This window comes from Oryx dammah, unplaced genomic scaffold (genome assembly GCF_014754425.2).
Source record: "Oryx dammah isolate SB20612 unplaced genomic scaffold, SCBI_Odam_1.1 HiC_scaffold_27, whole genome shotgun sequence".
Lineage (NCBI taxonomy): Eukaryota > Metazoa > Chordata > Mammalia > Artiodactyla > Bovidae > Oryx > Oryx dammah.
In genome coordinates this window covers 80,011,771-80,036,715 of record NW_024070211.1, presented here as the reverse complement: position 1 = coordinate 80,036,715, position 24,945 = coordinate 80,011,771, and the positions used below count along the sequence as shown (strand labels likewise).

Here is a 24,945-nt window from a genome sequence, read left to right as displayed (position 1 = left end):
GATCACCAACCTAGAGCCAGACATTCTGGAATGCAAAGTCAAGTGGGTGATTTTGGCCATGAAATTAAAAGACGCTTGCTCCTTGGAAGAAAAGTTATGACTAACCTAGACAGCATATTAAGAAGCAGAGACATTACTTTGCCAACAAAAGTCCATCTAGTCAAGACTAGGGTTTTCCAGTAGTCAGGTACGGATGTGTGAGCTGGACTATAAAGACAGCTGAGCGCTGAAGCATTGATGCTTTTCAACTGTGGTGTTGGAGAAGACTCTTGAGAGTCCCTTGGACTGCAAGGTGATCCAACCAGTCCATCCTAAAGGAAATCAGTCCTGAATATTCCTTGGAAGGACTGATGCTGAAGCTGAAACTCCAATACTTTGAACACCTGATATGAAGAGCTGACTTATTTGAAAAGACCCTGATGCTGCGGAAGATTGAAGGCGAGAAGAGAATGGGAGGACAGAAGATGAGATGGTTGGATGGCGTCACCTACTCAATGGACTTGAGTTTGAGTAAGATCCAGGAGTTGGTGATGGACAGGGAAGCTTGGTGTGCTGCAGTCCATGGGGTCACAAAGAGTCAGATATGACTGAGCAACTGAACTGAACGGTCATGTAGATTTCCCAGGAGTGTGTGAATGCTCATCTCTGTCTCTGATAAACTCCTACCTGTTGTGTCCAGTAAGTGCCAGTTCTTTATCTCATACCAGAAGGAAAAGAGACAATGGTTTCCTGGGTTTTAAAGAAGAGGAGGAGTTCATGGTAATTTTTTCTGCCAGAGGAACAGTTATATTTATGATGTGTACAATTTGGAAATGAGGAAAAGACCATAGAAAGAGTGTAGTTATAAAAATCTCTACATTAGGGATCTATTCTACTGCTATTATGTGATAATAGACTGTCAACCTTCATTCATAAGCATCAGAGTTTACCTTTTTATAAAGATTTGAATTAGAGGAGTTCATATGATTGTATGTTTAGAGTATTCCTTTAAATTATCAGTGCTTGTCTCTTATAGGAGCCAGTGATGCTGTCCTTTTTCAAAATGAGTCTGGAATATACAGAAATATTTTAACATTTCTTTGAGTTCACTCTTCCTGCAGTTCTATGGAGACAACCTTTTCTGGGCTTTCAGAGATGTTCTTCCACTGAACCTCTTCATCTCTTGGCAAAAAGGCATTTGCGTTGTTTTGGTTATTCACATTATATATTACATGTTTAAACCTGCTTACTTTTGAACATGCTATTGTCATGCTGTCTGACATTTTACTTCTGAACAGCCTATAAAACTATATTTTTATTCTGAAGACTCATTTTCACCCTCTTATCTCTCATCATCTATTTTCCTATTTTTTTGGCAGATCACTGTTTCAATTAAAATATCTCAAGAAAGGGCCTGTCATTCACATAATATGATGTTCAAAACAAAAGTGAAATCTGTTCTATGGGATGATATTGGCAAAAGTCTGACTCTAGAAGAATTTACGGATCAGAATATATTCCTTTTACAATTAAACTTTTTATGAAGTAGAACATAAGTAGTGAGCACTAATATAAAATCTGTTTCTTTCTTGTTTTTGTTTTTTGCAGATCTGGATAATGTGGAGGGCATTGCTGTGGACTGGATAGGAAATAACCTGTACTGGACAAACGATGGCCATAGGAAGACCATTAATGTGGCCAGGCTAGAAAAGGCTTCTCAGAGTCGGAAGACTCTCTTAGAGGGAGAAATGTCCCACCCCAGAGGGATTGTGGTGGATCCTGTTAGCGGGTATGAGATGTTTGATTAGCTTTATATAAAGAAAATGATGCTAGATAAATTTGTTTTTTGCATACCTAAAAGAAGTAAGTTTTATTCCAAATGCACATTCACATATCAATGACCTGATTAAGAAAAGTTACTCATTTAACGATTTCCTCTCCTAGAGAATATGCTAAGTAAACTTACCAAAATACATTGAACTGATATAGATTATTTGTATAAAGAATACATTTACTTGATTTATTTGGACAAGCACCATCATTCTCCATTTTAGATGGACTGGCACCAAGATAAATAATTCAAACCAACAAATCAATTGATTTAACTTTTAATTAAAGGCTATTGAAATTTAATGTATTCAGAAAATAGCAACTTTTTGTTATTGTTCATTTACTAAGAATAAGGCATTGTATTAAATAGGTTACTGTGTTCTGTCCATGATCCCCTATAATAATCCTCTGAATTAGTTGCTATTCTTGTTCTTCTTTTGCAGAGATATTGGTAACAAATCTGCCAAAAGTTTTTGATTATTAAGAAACTGTATAAATATTTAAACCAAGACTTTATTCAAAACCACTTTACTGCACTACTCTTGATTAGTCTAGATTGGGAATCATGTAATTTTAGATATAACCAGTTTCCACTTAGTGACATCATTTTAAAATAGTAGGTACTACTTTCTTTAGGATGGATTATTTTGTGCTATTTATGGGACTGTATTTTCCTTATATTTTTGCTCAGAGCTAACCTGAATATAAATAATACTGTATGTATGAAAATATTGAAAAAAAGTGAAAATTCCTAATAGAATCTCAGAATGAAATGAGTTGTATGCATATTTTACACGTTCAGTTTTTGTCTGTGGTTTTTATCCCCTTCATAGCTTGTATTTCAGTGTTTCAGAATAGGATCACAAAATTTATTTTTTATACTGTATCATATATATACAAAAAATAATTGACTAGGAAGCACATGACTCACTTGTAATTTGAGATCACCACAATTCTGTTCCTAAAATTGTGTTGGGAATAGCTCAAGATACAATCAGGGTGCTTCTTTCTAGGCTGACCTAAGCAGCAGGTGAACTCACTGATTTTTGTAAGGCATAATTATAAAGTAATTTCAGTGGTTTTATGTGTGGATTCTTTAAATTTCTATTTTGTTCCCAGACTTTTAAAGCAAGTCATCTTTCTGACCTTAAACCAAGGCAATCCTAATATTAAAAGAAAATATTTATTCCACATTTTCAAAATTTCCTTGAGGCAAGATGTTTCAAATATATCTTAAAACAAAATCTTCTTTCTAAGTATTATGTTAGAGGAAAATATTTTCCAATAGAATTAAAGGCTTTTTCAGGTACTCAGGGAAATGACACTGAGCGGAGGTTATGGAACCAGATGATTTGGAAGTAAATTCATGTCCCTAGTCCCATCTCTTTCTTCAGATTCAGGAATCCATTTTAAACTTTCCTAAGAGGCAAGCATCCAGTTTAGATTTGAAACCTACAGCATGTAAACACATGATTCAAAACATTTAGGGACAAATCTGATATGACATTTTTTCTTTTCATTAAGTCAATTTCTGCATCCTTGTAGATCCTGTCTACCAGCTAATCCTATGTTTGCCTCTAATGCTGCAAAGAATGAGTCTTCTACTTCTCCAATCAGACAGATTTTTAAATAGAATACTGCTATCATACACCAACCTAAAAAACAGATATGAGCACTTATATATCTATGTATGTATATGTGTATACACATGTGTATACGTGTATACACACATTTTTCCTGTAAAAATATACTACGCTCGGAGGGCTGCACTAGAACTACAGTAGGTAACAAAACAGGCATATTCTTAGCCCTCATGAAGCATTTTGTGTTATCTGCAAACTAGGGACTGGGGAGCTGCAACAGTAAATAAGTACCAAATGAACAATTAATGTAATTTCTAGAGACCAAGGGCTTCCCCTGTGGCTCAGCCGGAAAAGAATCCCCCTGCAGTGCAGGAGACCTGGGTTCGATCCCTGGGTTGGGAAGATCCTCTGGAGAAGGGAAAGGCTACCCACTCCAGTATTCTGGCCTGGAGAATTCCATGGACTGTATAGTCCATGGGGTCGCAAAGAATCAGACACGACTGAATGACTTTCACTTCACTAGAGACCAAGAAATGGAGTCAAATAAGCATGTTAAGGTGAAGGAGACTAACAGAAAACTGTTTCAATAGGTTTGCTGAAAAGCTTCTTTATGGTGCCATTATTTAAGTTGAAACTTTGTTTAGAGAAGGAACAAGCCATGAGGGAAGAGTTCAGATCAAGAAAATGGTGCAGTTGAAGATTTTCAGTGGTTAGAGGAACTGCAGTGAAGACAGTGGGGCTGGTTGTAGACGGCAACTGGGAAAGTGACTGAAGATATAATCGTAAAGAAAGCAGGGCCTTGTGTACCATGATGAGAACTTTGTTCTTCAGTGCAAGTGTAAAACACAGTTGTGATGGCATCAATTTATATTAAAAAAGCAAACTACTCTTACTATTCTGTGGTGAATGGATTGGAAGACAAGTAGAAATAGGACCATCTGAATTTGTATCCAAATAATTGCTTGACCCTAATATAAGTTTTTTTTTTTTATGAAGATGTGATTTAAGTTTGAAAAGCTCTATTTTAAATAGATAATATAATTTTAAGCAAAACATTTTCAGAAAAAAGCTAATTTAGTCATATTTTTTCTACCATAATACCTTTTGCTGTGGTACAGAAGAAAGCATCACAGATATTCTCTGCCATAACAGCCTATTACAAAAAGTACTCTGTTCAGAACTATGTTCTTATCAAAAGCTTCTGAACCAATTATAGAATTAGTAAAGGATTCATTCATTTATTTGTTTAATAAAATACATTATTAAAAAATAAATAAAATAAAATAAAATACATTATTAAGTAACTACTGTATAGATAAATAGAAATCAGTAAGGTGATAAATGTCTTCAAGGATGTTATAAAGCAGTGTGTTTGCTATAAACACACACACACAAACACACACACCCCAGATACACACACACACACACACACACAGCACACAATTTATCTATAAATTCAAATAGAATTAAATGCATACTCTTTGGGAATTTACTGAGATTTTAAAAGATTTTTGAAATTTTAAAGTTCAGAATTGAACTTTAGAGGATGGGTAGGATTTCCAAATGAATTTCCTCAAGAGCTTAGAGTTTGGGGTCATACGTTAGTCACTGTACTCTGAGGGGCAATATGAGTACTTGTTTGGAAGCAGGGGGTGTTAGTGGTGATTCTGAAGTGAGATGAGTTCGTTAAGACTAGAATCGGGGGCATGTGAAAGAATATAGCAGAAGGTGAGACTAGAACTATGCAGCAATCTTCAATGTTGTAATTAAAAGCTTTAATTTATTTTGCTGACAACAAAATAATTAGAAGGTTTTGAGGATAAAAATCGCATTTTTTTTCAATTCATGATTTAGGAAGACAAGTGAAAGGCATAGGACAGCTCTGTGAGAAACAACCCATTGGGAGCTCCCTTTGAAAAGTGATGAAAGACAGATGGTAGCATTTGTAATAGTAATAGAAATGTGAGAATTGAGACAGGAGACAGTGAAAGAATAGGATTGGCAGGGCTCAACAGTTGTCAAAATGGGAGGAATTAATTATGATGGACTGTTCCTCAAGGTGATAGCTCCAGATTAACTCCCCTCTTCCAAACATTTCACATTTCATAACACCAATAACTTAGAAACTTATAACTCCAATTCTGATTTCTCAAAACATTGTCTCTAAGAAAAGATAAATGAAAACAATGCATATATCCCTCCAATCAGGATTTTCCATAACCCTGTCTTAAGTAAGAGTACCACATCCTCTAGTTGAAAGCTAGATATTATCTCATCAACTCAATCAAGTTTTAAAACAGTAAAATTTATTTTAATTCCATGACTGAAAATCTTATAGATTTAAAATTTGGGGGGATTGACCATCAGATAATACAGTTTAAATTGGAGACATGATTAATATCAACAAAACCAAGTTTAATGTTACAGAGTACAAATATGAATTTTTAAAAATAGAATTATCAGACATGCAACACCCTCAAAATCAATATAAGGTATAAATGCTATAAATTCTATAAGATAAGAACTGTCACTGGGAAACAGAAAAAAGGGCTAATTTTGAGAGAAAAGCTAGGGATAGACTTCATTAAGAAATTGCATTTGACCAGGTCTTGAAACATAGAGGTGTATTCTTCCTTGTAATAAGAAAGGACAGCTTAACCTAATTTTTATTTGAGGGATACCCCAAGTCCCACCTATAAAAATATTTGTTAGCTCCTGCTAATTTTATGGGCTTCCCTGGTGGCTCAGACAGTAAAGAATCCACATGCGATGTGGGAGACCGGGGTTCGATCCCTGGATTGGGAAGATCCCCTGGAGGAGGGGCATGGCTTATTTTATAGGTTTTTCTATTTTGTGCGTTTTTGAACGATCGTCTTTGATAATGATTATACGGCTTCACAATATAACTTTTAATCAGATAATGAAATGGGGAGGTAATGATCACATATCTAGTTTCTGTCAGATGTGTTGAGTGTGTGTGCTCAAGTCCCTTCAGTCATGTCTGACTCTTTGCGACCCTATAGACTGTAGCCTGCAATGCCCCTCAGTCCACGGGTTCTCCAGACAAGAATACTGGAGTGGGTTGTCACTCCTTCTTCAGGGGCTCTTCCTGAGCCAGCCATCAAACCCACGTTTCCTGAATCTCCTGCATTGCTGGTGAATTCTTGTACCGTTGAGCCAGCGGGGAGGACCCATTTTTGTCAGATAGGCGTCACTTATTTAAGTTTTGTTTTTCTTATATTTTGTTTGATTAAAAATAACGTCAGGTAATGGATTGTATCACAAACAATTCTGTTTTTCAAATAGTAATTCAATATAAAATACGTTAGGCTTCCCTCATAGGTCAGTAAGTAAAGAATCTGCCTGCCATGCAAGAGAAATGGGTTTGCTCCCTGGGTCGGAAAAGGAAATGGCTACCCACTCCAGTGTTCTTGCCTAGAAAATCTTCATGGACTGAGGAGCCTGGCAGGCTACAATTCATGGGGTCACAAGAATCAGACACGGCTTAGCGACTAAATCACCACCACCAGGCTATCGAGAATTATTTTGTGTGTGTGTGTGTGTTTATGTGTATGTTTGCACCCTCATATATGTGTGATTTGGGTTATGATTAACTGTTTAAAATTTCATGAAAGATATCAATAGAGATGAAAAAGTTTTCTACTTCTTTTACATAGTTGATTTATATAGTTGAAGTCAAGTAGTTTTACCTAACTAGTACTGGATTAGAGCAAATGAATCTTCTGTTTATTCCTAATTTGTCCCAGTAATAAAGCCACTTTAACAGGCATGATACAAGCTAAGCATAATGCCATGTTTTTTTCTATAATTAGAATGTATTTTGACTTGCTAAAGTCACCAATCTAAATATATTTCCTCAGGTCTAAAAAGGAATATCAGCATAATTATAAACTGTTAAGAGAACTTAAAAAGAGTTTAATTGACATAAACAAGTGGATGGTGTGTTGTATCCTTAGCTGTCCCCAGTCTGCTTGCTCAGATCACACTAAGATTTTTAGTCATGAACACAGATTTGTCTGAAATTACCTCAGAAATTCTTTAAAATCCAGAACATGTGAGAGGCAAAGGTATTTAATAAGGGCACTTCCAAGGTTAGCAGCTTAGAAAAGCTTTGAAGCTTTATAAAGTCGTATATAAGATGACAGAATTAAACCCTACACTTTAATTAGTAACTCAGGAACTTTCACACGACCCCCAAGAATACAACACATGTGGAGGGTTTTAACCTTATTCATGAGGCAGTTGGAACATTAGCTCAAAACCCCTTTTCCCACTGTTATAGCTTACACAAAAGATTTGTTTTTAAAGGCAGATGCTTTGTTTGAGATAGAAATTAAAGCTCAAACTCTCAAGGTCAGTCAACCTGCTGTTATTAAACTTATGTGCAGCTCAATCATCTTCTGTGGGTTTGGGGGGTAATGATAAACAGCAATAAAGCATAGATAATTTGCATCAGGAAGACAAATTAGACCTGGCCAAACAAACCCAGTATGCCTGTGTCCTTTAGAACTAAGACAATCCAACTGCTTGTCTTAAAAAAAAATAATAATAATTTATCTGGGCTTAAATAATGTCTGGAGTAGATCATTACCTGTGCTATCATTCTCATGCCAGTCAATCTACTATTTAATCATATAATTGATTATATGTTTTATAAGTGAACATTTAAAAATAACAATGCCTCAAGAATCATTTCACAATCTTGGTATCAACACACACACACAAAAAAAGGAATCAATATTTGGCACTTACTGATAGGTTAATGAATAAACGAGTCTAGTAAGTATAATAGTAGGGGTTGCGGGTTTTCTGAAATGTGTCTACTTGGACTGGCTTTACTTCACAATTTTTGTTTAATTTTTAATTGAAGGATGATTGCTTTACAGTGGTGTTGGGCCTGACAACAACAACAGGAATCAGTCACAACTATATGTGTGTGTGTGTGTGTGTGTGTCCCCTCCCATTTGCACCTCCCCCATCCCACCCCACTGCACCAATCTTAACTTCCCTGAGTATTTCATAGCTGCTTCCTCCTTTGGGCAGATAAGCATTTAGATAGGAGAAAAAATCAGGATGTAATTAATTTCTGTGGAGCTGCCAAACCTGAGGTAACATCCCACTATATTGGCAGCTGATTGAAATAACACACATGAGCTCTGTTTTTTGTCTTAGCTGGATGTATTGGACAGACTGGGAGGAAGATGAAATAGATGACAGCGTGGGAAGGATCGAGAAGGCCTGGATGGATGGCTTCAATCGGCAGATTTTTGTGACTTCAAAGATGCTGTGGCCAAACGGTTTAACTCTGGACTTTCACACCCACACGTTATACTGGTGTGATGCCTATTATGATCATATTGAGAAAGTGTTTTTGAATGGAACTCACAGGAAGGTAAAAGACAAATGCTGCTGTTTTAACCCACAGGCTTCTTTTGCAGAGCCCTGTTGTGTTGTGTTAAAAATACTTTCAAGTTTATTTTTACCCCTCAGAGGTAGCTGCCAGTAGTCTCTGTGGGGTGGCTGAAGGAGGCTGAGCATTAAGCAGTGCAGCTGGCACTTGCCTCCGGGAGACCGGGCCCAGCTCACTGTGGTATGCCAGGATTTGTGGGATTTCTAAAAGAATCTCTTAGGATATCAGAGCTGTTTGAAAATGGCATTTCTACAGTATTGATGTTTGCTAGGACAAACCAACTCAATTTGGTTCAAATATCTTCAAGTATTTGGAGCTGAAATTTAACCTAAGTATTGTGACAAAGTTATTATAATTCACGTACTCAAATAAAGAACTTCATAACATTGGAACTGAAATACAAGAGTAGACTGAATTTCAAGCCCATGGATGTGAATAAATATAAACATCTTCTTACCTCTTTTGGTAGAATCATTACAAAATGATTTTGAAATAATTTTGTGAAATTGACGATGCCATTGACTGTGTGAGAGAGGCAACATTGGAAAAATATCACCTCTATATTCTCTCCTACAGTCAGTCACCTCAGCACATATAGCCTTATGAATGGCTTCAATATTTAGTTAAATAGTGAGAAAATGGAATATGAGAAATTACCAAAATGTTTCCCTTGACAATATACTTCCTTCTTTTCTTTGAAAGGGTATTTGCACAATTGACCAAGCCTATCTACTAAAGATTCTGTTTGAGAAATGTAGTGCATTAATCAGTTAAGACTATTTCAATCATTGGTTAACTCTAACAGTGCTTTAAATAAGTAAATATTTAAATAAGTAAGACTGATTTGCATTTAACCTAATGTTACAGACTTAAGAAATATTAAATCAATACATTCCATCCACTCCCAGTGTTATAAGACCATGTTGTATCCCTTGGCTATTGGATGAGCAATATTGCAAGATATATAATGCCACTAATTACTCAGATCAATTTCTATCCCAGAATATCTTATTGAAATGTCATAAGAAAAAGAGATAGGGAAGAGTATCAGACAAAGGTCTTTTATTGTTTGTATTTCTTGACCATATGTATAATTTTGTGTATGAGAGAATTGAAATGGATGCAATGTAAATGGTCTCCTTCAAATAACATGTCCTAATATCAGGAAAATATGCTCACATTGTGAAATTCACTTTTCAGATATACTGAGAGAAAAGTTTTTAGTTAGATCATTGTTCTACTTATTTGAGTATTCTCTCTAAATATTTGGTTATGTTTCTAAAGGTCAGTTCTGATTTTTCACAATGTGTTTATATTTTACAGATTGTTTACAGTGGGAAAGAGTTGAACCATCCTTTTGGACTGTCGCATCATGGGAATTATGTGTTCTGGACTGATTATATGAATGGTTCCATTTTTCAACTAGATTTGATAACTAATGAGGTGACATTACTGAGGCGTGAAAGACCACCCCTGTTTGGGCTTCAGATTTATGATCCACGAAAGCAACAAGGTATTAAAAACCATATAAAATTGCATCTGAGTTTTACATATAATAGTACTTCACAGAAGTTGCATAAAAATTTTATTTTGACAGTGTTGCTAAAGTTTTATGATAAAAGGTGTCTATTCACTTCGAAGTCAATCAAACCTTAGCTTTTGTTACCATAAAAATGTGTTATTTATTGTTCAAAATATCCTGAGTGAGTAACTCTGGGAATTCTATTAGAGTGAAGTTCAAGGTTTTTTCCAGATACTTCCTTTTTCATGTCATTTCTACTGGAAAAGGCTGTTATTTAAAGTAAAAATCCTCAGTGTTTTCAAAGAGTCAGTATTGTGAAAAGTGGAAAAACTTTCAGTGTGGAAGCAACATTATGGGAAAATGTTAAAATATATATATGTATAATATAAGGATAATAGTATTTTTAAAAATATCTTAGTATATTTATCTGATCAATTCATATACATTTGAGGTATATTAAATTATTATAGATGTTATAAAAGTGAAATAATCTACTCTGATATTCATGTCTTATTAAATCAGATAAAATTTTTATATTTTTTAATCTGCATGAGTTATTAATATTTATTAGGCTATCCACAAACAGAATTACTCTGAATTTAGGTAACAGAGTAATGTTTAAACATATACATTACCATATGTAAAATAATAGCCAGTGGGAATTTGCTGTATGACTCAGGGTGTTGTCTTATTGAGAATATGTGTTCAGCCAAATTGATTATTTTTCATTAACTTAGGAGAAATAATCAATACTTTGAGTTTTCTATCCAGAGCAGACAATAGAATATGGAAATGATGCCTGGTCAACATCTTTTTTGGTCAATAGACATTGAAATTAGATAACCTACTTTGAATCTAAATGTTTGCTACCTTTTTCTACATTGATTAAAGTGGTCAGATTATGAAAATAAAATGCTCTCTGGTATTCAAATGCAAACATGTTATCATGTTACATTTTTCTTTCTGTGGGATTTATCTTTGCATCTTTAAATGTTAAATATTAATAAATATTTAGGAACATAATAATCAGTGGCATATAAATTTTGATTAAATGCTCTTGACAGACATTTTGAAAATAAACTTGTAATTGAGTAGAAAACCAAGTCATACATATCATTAATTCTTCTTGGAAGAAAATAAGCTGATCTTATATAGCTTTGTACCTTGTTTTTCTACAGTATATGACTGTATATACTATGAGGTATTTAAAGAGAGGGTTATAAAATTGTTCCATATAGCTTATATAAAAGAACAAAAAAGCTTATATTTATAGTATAGAGTATATTTATATATATTATTCATATATATGCCTATGAGTACATGCATATAAATACATAGATGATAGCTAATATCATACACACACACAACTGCAGGAACACCATGAAAAATATTTAGGAATGCTATCAATGCCATAACCAAACTCTTAGACTCTGTGTTAGAAAATTAGTAATCAGGAAAAACTCTTATCAAATTACTTGGTAATATGCCAGTTAATTTCAGAACGATAGATATATAATCATACTAAACAGAAAGTTACATTTAGGAATTAATTTGTAAGTAATTTTTAGGGGCTTATGGTCAAAATGTTTTTATCATATCAAATTGTTTCTTCTCATTTAATTGAAAAGCTTTCTTTCGTTTTCATTTACATTAGCTATCTAGAACAATTTTATAACCCTCTCCTAAACTAATTCATAGTAAGTATAGGCAATGGCACCCCACTCCAGTACTCTTGCCTGGAAAATCCCATGGACAGAGGAGCCTGGAAGGCTGCAGTCCATGGGGTCGCTGAGGGTCGGACGTGACTGAGCGACTTCACTTTCACTTTTCACTTTCATGCATTGGAGAGGGAAATGGCAACCCACTCCAGTGTTCTTGCATGGAGAATCCCAGAGATGGGGGAGCCTGGCGGGCTGCCATCTATGGGGTTGCACAGAGTTGGACATGACTGAAGTGACTTAGCAGCAACACTTTTTTAGCTTTTTATTATCTAGTTTCAGAAGTGCACTCATATTTCCTCCATATTTAGAGAATGACATCATTACATAAGGACAATATTCTTAAAAATGTTGATGAATAATTTCCCATATCAAATTAAAAGTAATAGATCAGCTTCTATGATAAATATATGAAATTTGTTGTTGTTTAGTCATTAAGTCACATTTGATTATTTCTAACAGTTTAGACTGTAGCCCACCAAGCTCTTCTGTCCATGGAATTTTCCAGGCAAGAATACATAAATAGGTTCCATTTCCTACTCCAGGGGATTTTCCCAATCCAGGGATTGAACCCATGTCTCTTGCATCTTCTGCACTGACAGGCAGATTCTTTACCACCATGCCACCTGGGAAGCCCTACTATCTCCCAGAGTTTGCTCAAATTCATGGCCATTGATTGGGTCAGTGATGCTATCTAACTATCTCATCCTCTGCTGCTCCCTTCTCATGCCCTCAATCTTTCCCAGCATCAGAGACTTTTTCAGTGAGTTGGCTCTGCACATCAGGTGGCCAAAGTATTGGAGCTCCAGCAACAGTCCTTCCAAAGAATATTCAGGGTTGATTTCCTTTATGATTGACTGATTTGACCTCCTTGTAGTCCAAGGGAAGCTCAACAGTCTTCTCCAACATCAAAATTTGAAACCATCCATTCTTCAGCACTCAATCTTCTTTATGGTTCAGCTCTCCCATCCATACATGACTACTGGAAAAAGCATAGCTTTGACTATCTTTACTTTCATGGCTTCAGTCACTATCCACAATGATTTTCGAGGCCAAGAAACTAAAATCTGTTACCACTTCCACTTTTTCCCCATCTGTTTGCCATAAAGTTCAGTTTAGTTCAGTCATTCAGTCGTGTCTGACTCTTTGCGACCCCACGGACTGCAGCACACCAGGCTTCACCGTCGATCACCCACTCCCAGAGTTTACCCAAATGCATGTCCATTGAGTCGGTGATGCCATCGAACCATCTCATCCTCTGTCATCCCCTTCTCCTCCTGCCCTCAATCTTTCCCAGCATCAGGGTCTTTTCAAATGAGTCAGCTCATTGCATCAGGTGGCCAAAGTATTGGAGTTTCAGCTTCAACATCAGTCCTTCCAATGAACAATTAGGACTGATCTCCTTTAGGATGGACTGGTTGGATCTCCTTGCAGTCCAAGGGACTCTTAAGAGTCTTCTCCAATATCACAGTTCAAAAGCATCAATTCTTCGGTGCTCAGCCTTCTTCACAGTCCAACTCTCACATCCATACATGACCACTGGAAAAACCATAGCCTTGACTAGATGGACCTTTGTTGGCAAAGTAATGTCTCTGCTTTTTAATATGCTATCTAGGTTAGACATAGCTTTCTTTCTAAGGAGTGTCTTTTAATTTCATGGCTTCAGTCACAGATGGGGCCAGATGCCATGATTTAGTTTTTTGAATGTTGAGTTTTAAGCCAGATTGTTTACTCTCCTCTTTCACCCTCATCAAGAGGCTCATTAGTCCCTCTTCACTTTCTGCCATTAGAAAGATATCATTTGCCTGTCTGAGGTTGTTGATATTTCTCCCAGAAATCTTGATTCCAACTTGTGATTCATCTAGCTGGGCATTTTCCATGATGTACTGCTCTGAATATCAGTTAAATAGCAGCTGACAGTATATAACCTTGTCATACTCCTTTCCCAATTTTGAACCAGTCAATTATTTCATGTCTAGTTCTGACTGGTGCTTCTTGACTAAGAAGTTTCAAATCCTAAAGGCACTAAAAATGAGTCCAGAATTGATATTCCCCTCTCTCTACTTCCGAAAGCCTGCTAGCTCTAGTAATTATCTGAGGAGTGGTCAATACTCTTCACCTTGACAAGGCTGTGATCCATGACTGGGTTATGAAATTTACTAACTAATAATTATCTGTGATTATAACTACCAGTAAGTGGGCTAAATATTCGTATTTAAATCTCACAGAAGACATTTAATATAAGTCCTATTAATTTATATTATACATATGAGAAATCCAAGAGTCCAGCAGATGTAGCCATTCTCCTCAGAAAACAGGGTTCAAATTCAAGTTTATCTGACCACAAAAGAGTTTTATGTGATTCATTTATGTAGCCATTTTAATTAATGAAAATTATATAGCTACTATATTTTTAGATATGGGAAAGGGACATGTTTTTTTTAATCATTGTAATTTTATCATTATTAAGTTTTTTATTCAATTAATTTTTTTTAAATATAAAGAGTCCCTGGACTACACGTTTATAGAATTGAGGATTCAACAATCTTAGACTATGAAGCACTAGTATATCATATACAGCTTTAAAAATATATCTTTAGTCTGCCTTAAAATGCAAATTTTGTAGCAGAGATTATGTATATTCTTACTCACATAGAAACAAGATACCTTATGTGTTATTTGATAGTTATATCTATCAAACATATCTGTCCACATGCTTGTACCTTGTTTCTACCCACACAAATAACTGTTACTGTCCTTCAACTTGCTAACTAGAACTTTCATTCATTCACTTACACAGTCTGTGGCAGACACTGTAAGGGGCAGAAGATTTCTACTTCTCCTAATTATTAGATTGAGGAAAAACAGCAATGTTTTTGGTCCAGACAGACCTTACCTTAAACTTCATTTAAAAAACTATTCGTCATTCATTTTCCTTGCATATTTCATTTTTTTAAAAGTACTTCCTAAATGACTTAATCTAGAATTTTAGTTTGTTGTTTTCAGTTATTTTTATGACCCTTATTGATCTAATTTTATTTTGTCATATATAAACAAGTTAGAGTATAAGAGCATAAATTTTAGATTAATATAAATTATTTATATTCATTTGGAAAATATATGAAAAAAGAAATAATATGGATATTAGTATTATTACCTAAAAATAAATAATAATTTGTGCTCTAAATCCTTACTTTTATAATTATTATTTATATATTTTTTTCTAAATATTGGAGAAGTCATTTACTTCTTTAGATCTTCAGTAGTTTCACGCACAATGAGATGAACCTATTTTTATAATTGTATTACAAACTTAAATTAAAATGACAGTGTATGTAAGGTAACTAACCCTGGGAATGATGAATTATAGATATTCAAAATGAAAGCTATCAATATGTTAATGAACACTTTTACTGATATTTATGTGTAAAGATTTTACTGCTCTTTGTAGTCAGTCATCTTTTCAATAAAATATTTCTATATGACTACTTTTGCAAGGTATTAACATTTCAGTAAAGACTATTATATAAATTCTATCTGGAATATGTTTAAGTGATAAATTAAAAACAACATTGGGATATAACTAAAATAAAAACATTCTAAGCAGTTCTAATGAGATATAGAATTATTTGTATCATGACAGTAAAAATAACAATTTCTCTCTTTTAATATACTGTACTCACAGAAAATGAATATACTTTAAATCTTGAATATAGTAATTTATTTCTAAATGCTTAAATTTATATTCAGTGGCAATAGTAAGTATGAATCATGCTATTGAATTAAAGAGTATGACTTTCAGCATATATTTTTGGTAGGAAAATATAGCCAATTATTGTTTTTAATACTTTCTTCTTTTCTTACTGCTGTAAATTATTCATATACTTCTTAAAATATTTTGAGTTAATTCCATTTTCCAGATTCTTTATGTTACTAAAATATTCACTATGTAGTTTAATCCTGTACAAAATGTGCATAATATAGACAGAACACCTAAGCATCCTATGAAGTATTATATGTTTATTCCATTGTCTTGGAATAAATATGACTAAATCTGGAAGTTGCTTAAAAATATTCTTTATTCCCTGTTGAAAAAAACCTGAACTGAACTTAATTTCCTTAGCTTTTAAAAATATATATAAATGTATATATATATTTAATTTTTATAAACACTGCAAATTGAATTTACTTGTCAGAATAATGAGAAAAAAATAATTATACACTTTAATTTTTTTTCTGATCTGAGGACACAATGATAATCTATGGGAGTGAGTTAAATATTTATTGCATATAGCAATATTTCAAGTTTTTAGCTCATTTATTAATGCTCTTCACATCTAACCCCTGAAGCCCAAAGTACAATGGCCTAGTCTGTCACTTTTGTCACATTTTTGGCACTTGAACTTTAACTGCCAATACAGTTTTAATCATCATCTTATTGACTATATATCTCCCAGTATTTAAAACTCTTAATTTTTAATGTTTGAGTAAAACATTCTGATGTAATTGAAATGTTATTTATTGATACCTTGGAAAATGCAAGGTGTATACATAGTGTAAAACGATCCTGGCATTTACACTGCCAGTTGGGCTGCTGGTCTACACATATGTATCTCAGAAAAGAGACTTTCTTCCTCACCTTTCCAACTTGTGGGAATGAATAAAGTCAAAATGATGACAACCTAAATTTTACTTTTATGTACATATTTATAGAACAGATTCTCCAGCTTCTTCAAAAATTTACCTCAGTTTTATCTGAGTCTCCAAGGGTGTCTCACAAATGTTCATAAATAATACCATTATGAATTTCCCTTCGAGCCTGCTTTATTGATAGCAATCGGATGTCTCTTCAGTGCCTCGGCTGTTTCCTCCCCTGGGACAACACTTCACCCTTGTGTATTGTACATTCTCCCGATGCCAGTGAGGCTGCTCATTTTTAAGCCTTCACAGCCAGCCTGCATTCCTTGTTTCCTCAATACACTGACATGCCAGTGTACTCCTTGCAAAAGAGGAAGGAAAGTCCCTCCCATCTCCCCAGTGTTTACTTTCTGTTTGGTGTTGGTTGCTCAGTTGTGTCGGACTCTTTTCGACCTCATGGACTGTAGCCTACCAGGCTTCCCTCTCCATGGGATTTCCCAGGCAAGAATACTGCAGTGGATTGCCATTCCCTTTCTCCAGGGCATCTTCCCAACCCAGGGACTGAACCTGGGTCTTCTTCGTTGCAGGTGATTCTTTACCATCTGAGCCCCCAGGGAAACCCTTTCTGTTTATTTGGAATTCAAAGGCACATCCATAATGCCTGTCTGTAGACTACTTTCTGAAGAACTCAAACTTGCATATAAAAGGCCTCTTCTAGGAATCTATCCTGGACAGACACCATTTAGTCCACTCTGTCTTTTTCTCTTCTATTGCCTGTCTGCACACAGATCCCTATATCTTCCAAGCAACATGTAAATTCTTTTTATGTACCAGTGCATCATATATTTTCAAGCCTTTTTAGATTTCATTTATGATTCAGCAGGAATCCTGATTACATGAATGTGTCCATGGTATATATGTGTGTACATCTGTATGCCTGCAAAACATCTCCTAAAAAGAACATGAACCCCAACTGGCTAACTTTGTATGGAGTCAAGAGTTCTCTGACATACTTTCTTCACTCTTCTTGCAGGTGACAACATGTGCCGAGTCAATAACGGAGGCTGTAGTACACTGTGCTTGGCTATCCCAGGAGGCCGAGTATGTGCCTGTGCTGATAATCAACTTTTAGATGAAAATGGGACCAATTGCATATGTAAGTGTCTTTTCATGTTACACTCATGGTTTCTTTGTGTTTTTTTGACAAAAAATAGCAGATGAAACCAAAAGAATTAAAATCAAACTTGGAAAGAGGAATTCAGATAATAACAGGTATAATTCTTTTTAGACTATGAATAATTGAAGGAATTAGTGTCTAATATACAAATGAATAATGATAATAATGCAGTTTAGCTGAGTATCCTGGCACTGCTGCGTCTGTCTTGTGCTGTGCTGTGCTTTGTTCAGTCGCTCAGTTGTATCTGACTCTTTGCGACCCCATGGACTGTAGCCCACTAGGCTCTTCTGTTCATGGGGATTCTCCAGGCAAGAATGCTGGAGTGGGTTGCCATGCCCTCTTCCAGAAATCAGACCAGGGTCTCCTGTATTGCAGGCGGATTCTCTACCAGCTGAGCTACCAGGGAAGCATCTAGCTTAGTAAAAGTTAAAAATAATTATATGCCACAGAAGAAGATATTTCTTGAAATTGTTAGGGAACCTCACCATCAGTAACTGTAACTGCATATAAATGAAAAATCTATCTATAATGTCATTATTTAACAATAAACTACTAGGGCATTTCAATGTGTATCATCCAGTATAAGAATCCAACAACTATTACCTATGATTATTATCAGTAATAGAAATAATAATAACTTATATATAATTATAAGGATCCACATCAAAATGCCCTAGTAGTTTATTGTTCAATAATGGCATTATGAATGGATATAGCTTTAGAAATCAACATTTTTATTTAAAAGAAATAAGATGTTGCAGATTAGTTGAAATCTTCTTTATTATACTTGCTACTTAATGACCAAACAAAATTTGTCTTCAAAATTCTAGAAATGTTCTTTATAACTAGAGAATATTTTGATCTAATATACTTCAGAATACAAATATGAATTTACCCATGGGCAAGGTTTTTTCCCCCATTATTAATAGAATTTTAAAAATTGCCTGTATAAGACACTGCCTTTAGGAAATAGTTCTCTAAGGTGTACTGCCTTTGATTCAGCAGATGGTATCCCTCCATTTGTTCAGTGGTTGTTGTTTGCTTACATCAGAAGAGAAGAGATCTACCAAGACCTATAGTTTGGGAACAGACAGGTATTAAATGTTGCTCTGAACAGCAGAAATTCTGTCGAGTTGCCTGGTAGATTAAATCTTATCTTAGTTATTGGGATAAATGGTATGATTCATGTGTATATTTCTCAGTTTGATTTCTAGCATAGATCCTTTTAAGATTATTCTTCTGGTATAAAATGAGATTCTTTGCTACTCTAGCTAGATGACTTTGCCATCAGAACAGATGCAATGCACACACACAGAGGCACATACATACAAAGATAGTAACCTTTGTGAATCTTCACCAGGTCCATTCCTGCCTTTGCTCTATCCTGAGAATTCCTCTCAAAGATGAAAAGTAGCACTGCGGTGTCTCCTTTTTATGGTCGCCATAGACCTTACTGTCAGTACTGGAGGAACAAAGGGAGTTTCATTCTGCCTAAAGATAGATAAGCTTATTCAGTTTCAAGTGGAATAACTTAGGCTTCTCATTGAATATTAAATCTCATCTTCTTGGTCTTGCAGAAAAGTCAAAATTCAGTAAAGATAGTGTCAATAAAATGATCAAGAGGCTGATTTCTCAGTAACTTAAGAGTTTATATTTTTCATCTTTGTTTTCATCGTGGGTAATTGGAAGGAAAGGGTATACATCAGGCACTAATAACTAGATGACTTTTTAAGCTTTACATTTTCTAATTAGCTCTTAAATGTTAATTGTGTAAATTATAATATTATATATTATTTGCTTCCCTATTTCCTTTATTCTTATGCCCCATTAAAAATTAGATTCCTTATGTGTTGGCATATCTATACCTATATTGATATTGATATATGAAAGATTTATCACTGGATTATCTCCATATAAATAAAAATTAGGTGACTTTTGCTTGTAAGGAAATACTATGCATAATGTTGGTAATTTAGCTGATGTTAAGAGATTTGATATGATAGTTTATATGTGACTATACATATGGTGAAAGTTAAAGGAGATTTCTGTGAGACTATTGGTATATTTTAATATTTATAATTCATGGATGAGGTAACCCCAATTCAATTAAAGGGGATAGAATTAGTATTTTTATCTAGAGATATTACACTAAACAATGTTAAATGATAAAAGCAGGTGAGTATTTATTTGAGAATTTGTTATTGCATTGGAAGTTTAAAATTTTACTAGATTTTTCAAATGCATGAAATTTATCTAGATTCTTTTCTAATGTAATGGGGTAAAATTAAGAGAAATATTATAGTAACTAATTTATTGCAAAAAACTTAAAGTGTTTTTATATAAATTATTCTAGTTTCTATTCATTTAGTAGCAATTTTTTTATAAAGATAATTTAGCCTTAGTTTGCAGATGAGGAAATTAAAGTTCAAAAGGACATGAATACATGGAGTTCATGGTTGCAGACTGTAAGGCTAAACAAGTATCAGTGTGTCACTAGCCTCTCTTTAATGTTCATTTCTCTGGGCTTCTGACTTAGTTTAGGCCAGATTACAGACTTGTTGTTCAACTGGAATAACATTTTAACCAGCTTTAAATATAAATCTATAGTAAAACAAAACAAAAAATACATGTTGCAGTCATTGAGATATGATCTTCCTGGTTTTAGTCATCCTCACTGAACTGACATCAGATGAACAAAAACCCATTGGCAGATGGTCAGGCCAGAATTAGACACCAGTGGTTGTTTCTCAATGAACTTGTGCCAGAAAGTAGTGCCAGAGGAGGCATTCACCCAACAGAAAAATATTGGTATGCTACATGGTTGATTACGGATGCATTCTAATGCCATGCCTGGAAGGAACTAAGAATGAGAGTAGGCTGGACTTTTCATTTTTGTGAACCTCCTGTGTCATGGTCAAATCTTCTCACATTAGAAATGAGACCTGGTGTAGTGTAGTTGGGTTTTGACACTATGGCTCAGACAGTAAAGCGTGTAACGGGGAACTTACTGCCCTGTAGAAGCATATGTAAAACCAGTTGATCACTGATCAAATGAGTTTATTTCTTTTAAATTTATCTTGATGACTTTGTAGGGAAAATCACAACATAGAAAATTAATAAATGAGAACATGAGTAATACCAAGAAAGTAAGATAAGCTCCTGAAAAAATGATAGTCACTATTTTTTTTTTCAAAATAGCATAATAATTTGGTCTAGAGTATTGAGACAATAGCACAGTAATTATTTAAATGCCTCTTTTGTGGCCTGGAAAAAAAAGAAAAAGAACAGAATTTTCCAATATGCCTTACCCAAGAGATCAACTTAAACATTGACCAAAATATTGGTCATCGAAGGGTAGCATTTCACAATTATGTATCAGTGGTACTCTGTGACCTTCTCCACCTTCTGGAACACCAGATATATTCCTCTGTCAGAAACAGTGCTCTGCTATGGCTCAGCCATTTATCTGTTCAGCTGTGACAAGCCTTATGTTCTAGGATATATGCAATCTAATGTGTAGTAAAAAGTTTAAGGCAGTAAAAAGTTTAGAAGCCTCATCCAGATGAATATTTATGGTCTCCTGTGCATAGGAACTCACAGAAGATTATGTACCACTTAGGTTGGCTGCTCAGAAGACCACTCTATCTAATGAAAGGTCATCCTGCTATGATCTAAAGGAGAAAATTCAAAAACCATAGCAGCATTTTTCACACTGCCTTCCTATATGGGCAAGCTTACACAGAGTCATTCAGCAAACTACAACTTCAAGTTTTCTGTTAGGTTTTTCTCTTCCCCTATTCAAATCAAGGAATAGTTAGAAATGGTGTACTCCCAAAATGCAAAAAAAAAAAAAAAAAATCTGTTAAGCAAATAAACATATCCTAATGTGAAACATACAGGAACAATTGGGAAATTGTACTATATTTTTATCTTAGACTAATGGGTTTTATTACTAAGTGATCATAAGTTTGGTATGCTACTGCTAAGTCGCCTCAGTCGTGTCCGACTCTGGGCGACCCCATAGACGGCAGCCTACTAGGCTCTTAGGTCCATGGGATTTTCCAGGCACGAGTACTGGAGTGGGGTGCCATCGCCTTCTCCGAAGTTTGGTATAGTCAACAGCAAAACATCAATTGAGAGAGGAGATAAGAGCTAGTTTAGAATAGATTACCACGATGGGGTTGAAGAGAGGAAAAGCAAAATTAGAAACATAGAATCTTATTCTTGGGCACCAAAGCTTATTAAACCAAGGTCAGAACCATATGTATTAAATTCAAACACTGAACTGAAGTCCAAATATATGATTTAAAACTAAAATAATTAAAAGTTTATTATTAAGCTTTCTTCATTTACTTCTTTATAATCTGGACATTAACACAATCAATCATTCTACCAGTTTACCAAAGAAAAGAGTTAATTCTGGAGTGCATATTTCCCTTGCAGTTTATTGATGGGTCATGCAGAGACCTTCTAATTCCACTGCTCTAACATCAGGTATCATAGGATGTGTGAAAACTGGCAGTCCCTTGCCAGGCATGTCATGATTCATGTCATTTTATTTTCAAGCCTAAATTAAAGGATTGTTTCTTACTTTGTCAGTTTTCTTACTCATGAGATAATGTTATAATATTTTTACTAGAAGTGACCCTGACAGTAGAATTATAGGTTTTGAATCAGTTTTCAAATTCAAGTACAACTCTGAAGCTAAGATTATAAGCATACTGTCTGTTAAGATGCTGAAAGTAATTCATGGTTGTGCCTAAATACTCAAGTGCAACATGGGTTCCATCACATTAACCCTTGGAACAAAGTGACATGGATGGTGGAGCTTTTCCTGTATGTTTTTGGTTATGGGGAGAACTTTATCACTCTTTCTTTCTAGTTACATATCTTTTTTTTCCCCTTTAAACTAACTCTGTTCATGTTCTTGATTGATAGAACATTAATTGCTGAGCCAGTTGAAGTTTTAATGTAATTATTGAAGTATTAAAGTATTTATTCAATCTCCAGAGATAGAATACCTCACTGCAATAATGGCTGTAGTGTAGAATTATCAGCCTCTGTTAATTCCAGGAAATCAAGCAACAAGTATTTTTGAACATTTCTTCTGTACCTGGTTCTATTCTAGGCATTTTTTTTGTTCTGTAATATGTGACATTGTCCTTCATATAGTCAAAAATCTTGTGAAAACACAAGCTATGTGAACATTACTTATAAAATAATGCCTTTGTAGAAGTTTGTGCAAGGTGTACAGAAAAATATTATTTTTAAGTGGAAGCTATTCACTCTCTTCATTGATGCTAGATGTACTTGCTTCATCATCTTGTTGATTCTTGCAAGGTTTGGTAGATTGCCTGGCCATCAGTTTGGGTTATTTGCTAGATAATGTTGCTACCCAGTTCCACAGATAGGTGAATGCTAAGAAAAAGACCACATTTTGGAATATCTAAATTGCTATCTTATCCATATTATCACCTATCACATTAGATTTTAATGTGATAATGGGCATTGTGGGCTCAAAGATGACCTGTCTTTTATCATTATGTCCTGAACAAACCTAGTCAGCATTGATAACATGATTTCTTGTGATATAACTACTGATTACATCTGAAATACGTGGGTTAGGGCTGAATACATTAATGATGCTGAATGCCCTGGGAGATATCGGAAATTAGAACTCAACATCTTAAAAAAAATCTTTATGAAGAGTCTGAAAGTTTACCCACGTTGCCAACTAACATATTAACCCACCAGAGTTTCATAGATTTAGACAGAAGACATGCAATTCCTGGATCAGGCACAAAGGATTTTATTCATCAAAGCAGGTCACTAAGTTGCACATTCACTTTGATTCTCCTTGCTCCATCCCACCTCCATGTCATATGAAGACGAGGCCTAGAGAGGCCAGGTAGAGGCAGCACACAGAATGTGTTTGTACCACAGATGAAGAACTCTTGAGCTTAAAAGTCTGCTAGAAAATCTACCCAACCTTTGCTTTGAAGGGAGATATTATCTTGGTTAAGGAGCAAACCTACTCTCTATTCTAAAAGGAAGCACCATTTGTGTCTTCTAAGGCTGTTAGCTATTTAAACATCCTTGAAAAAATAGTCCAGAAAGAAGCTGACACAAGACATGTAGAAACGCCAAGATGCCTGTCCAACAAATTATAGGGCTTAGAAGAATTGTAGACGAACTTTTAAATGTCAAAAATATTCATATATGTTTAATATGTGTCATTATAGATATAAGTGATACCTAACTGCTGTTATAAGTGATTACTCATATGTATTAATGACATTGATATAAATCATTATCAGAAGCAGTAAATACAAAAGTTAAATTATCTCAGGAGGTAAGCTCTACTGTTTTTCAAGCAATTATCCTTAACCTTTTATGAAAAATGAAAATGTAACCTTTGTAATCTGTTTTTGAAAAGTGCCAACTGTATATGAGCAAACATCATTTAAAAATAACCCACTACCCACATATATATGAAACTGTGTTTAAAACGAGTTTAGAAATTATTCCTGTTTTCAATCATTCCATAATGATCTAATTATCAGTTGAAAGCATCTGAACCTTCAGTTCAGTTCAATTCAGTCGGTCAGTCGTGTCTGACTCTTTGCGACCCCATGAATCGCAGCACGCCAGGCCTCCCTGTCCATCACCAGCTCCCAGAGTTCACTCAGACTAACGTCCATCGAGTCCGTGATGCCATCCAGCCATCTCATCCTCTGTTGTCCCCTTCTCCTCCCGCCCCCAATCCCTCCCAGCATCAGAGTCTTTTCCAATGAGTCAACTCTTTGCATGAGGTGGCCAAAGTACTGGAGTTTCAGCTTTAGCATCATTCCTTCCAAAGAAATCCCAGGGTTGATCTCCTTCAGAATGGACTGGTTGGATCTCCTTGCAGTCCAAGGGACTCTCAAGAGTCTTCTCCAACACCACAGTTCAGAAGCATCAATTCTTCAGCGCTCAGCCTTCTTCACAGTCCAACTCTCACATCCATACATGACCACTGGAAAAACCATAGCCTTGGTTAGACGGACCTTTGTTGGCAAAGTAATGTC

At 35.0% G+C, this 24,945-nt stretch overlaps 1 protein-coding gene across 1 annotated transcript in view; it reads left to right on the top strand.

Moving 5' to 3' along the window:
- The window catches only part of LOC120854135 (low-density lipoprotein receptor-related protein 1B-like), an 86,392-nt gene that overhangs the window by 57,633 nt on the left and 3,814 nt on the right, over nucleotides 1-24,945 (top strand). Inside the window, exons 6-9 of the mRNA XM_040227931.1 lie at nucleotides 1,588-1,768; nucleotides 8,586-8,805; nucleotides 10,147-10,336; nucleotides 17,735-17,857. Of these exons, the coding sequence (XP_040083865.1) occupies nucleotides 1,588-1,768; nucleotides 8,586-8,805; nucleotides 10,147-10,336; nucleotides 17,735-17,857 (714 nt within the window). The remainder of the gene's footprint in view (nucleotides 1-1,587; nucleotides 1,769-8,585; nucleotides 8,806-10,146; nucleotides 10,337-17,734; nucleotides 17,858-24,945) is intronic.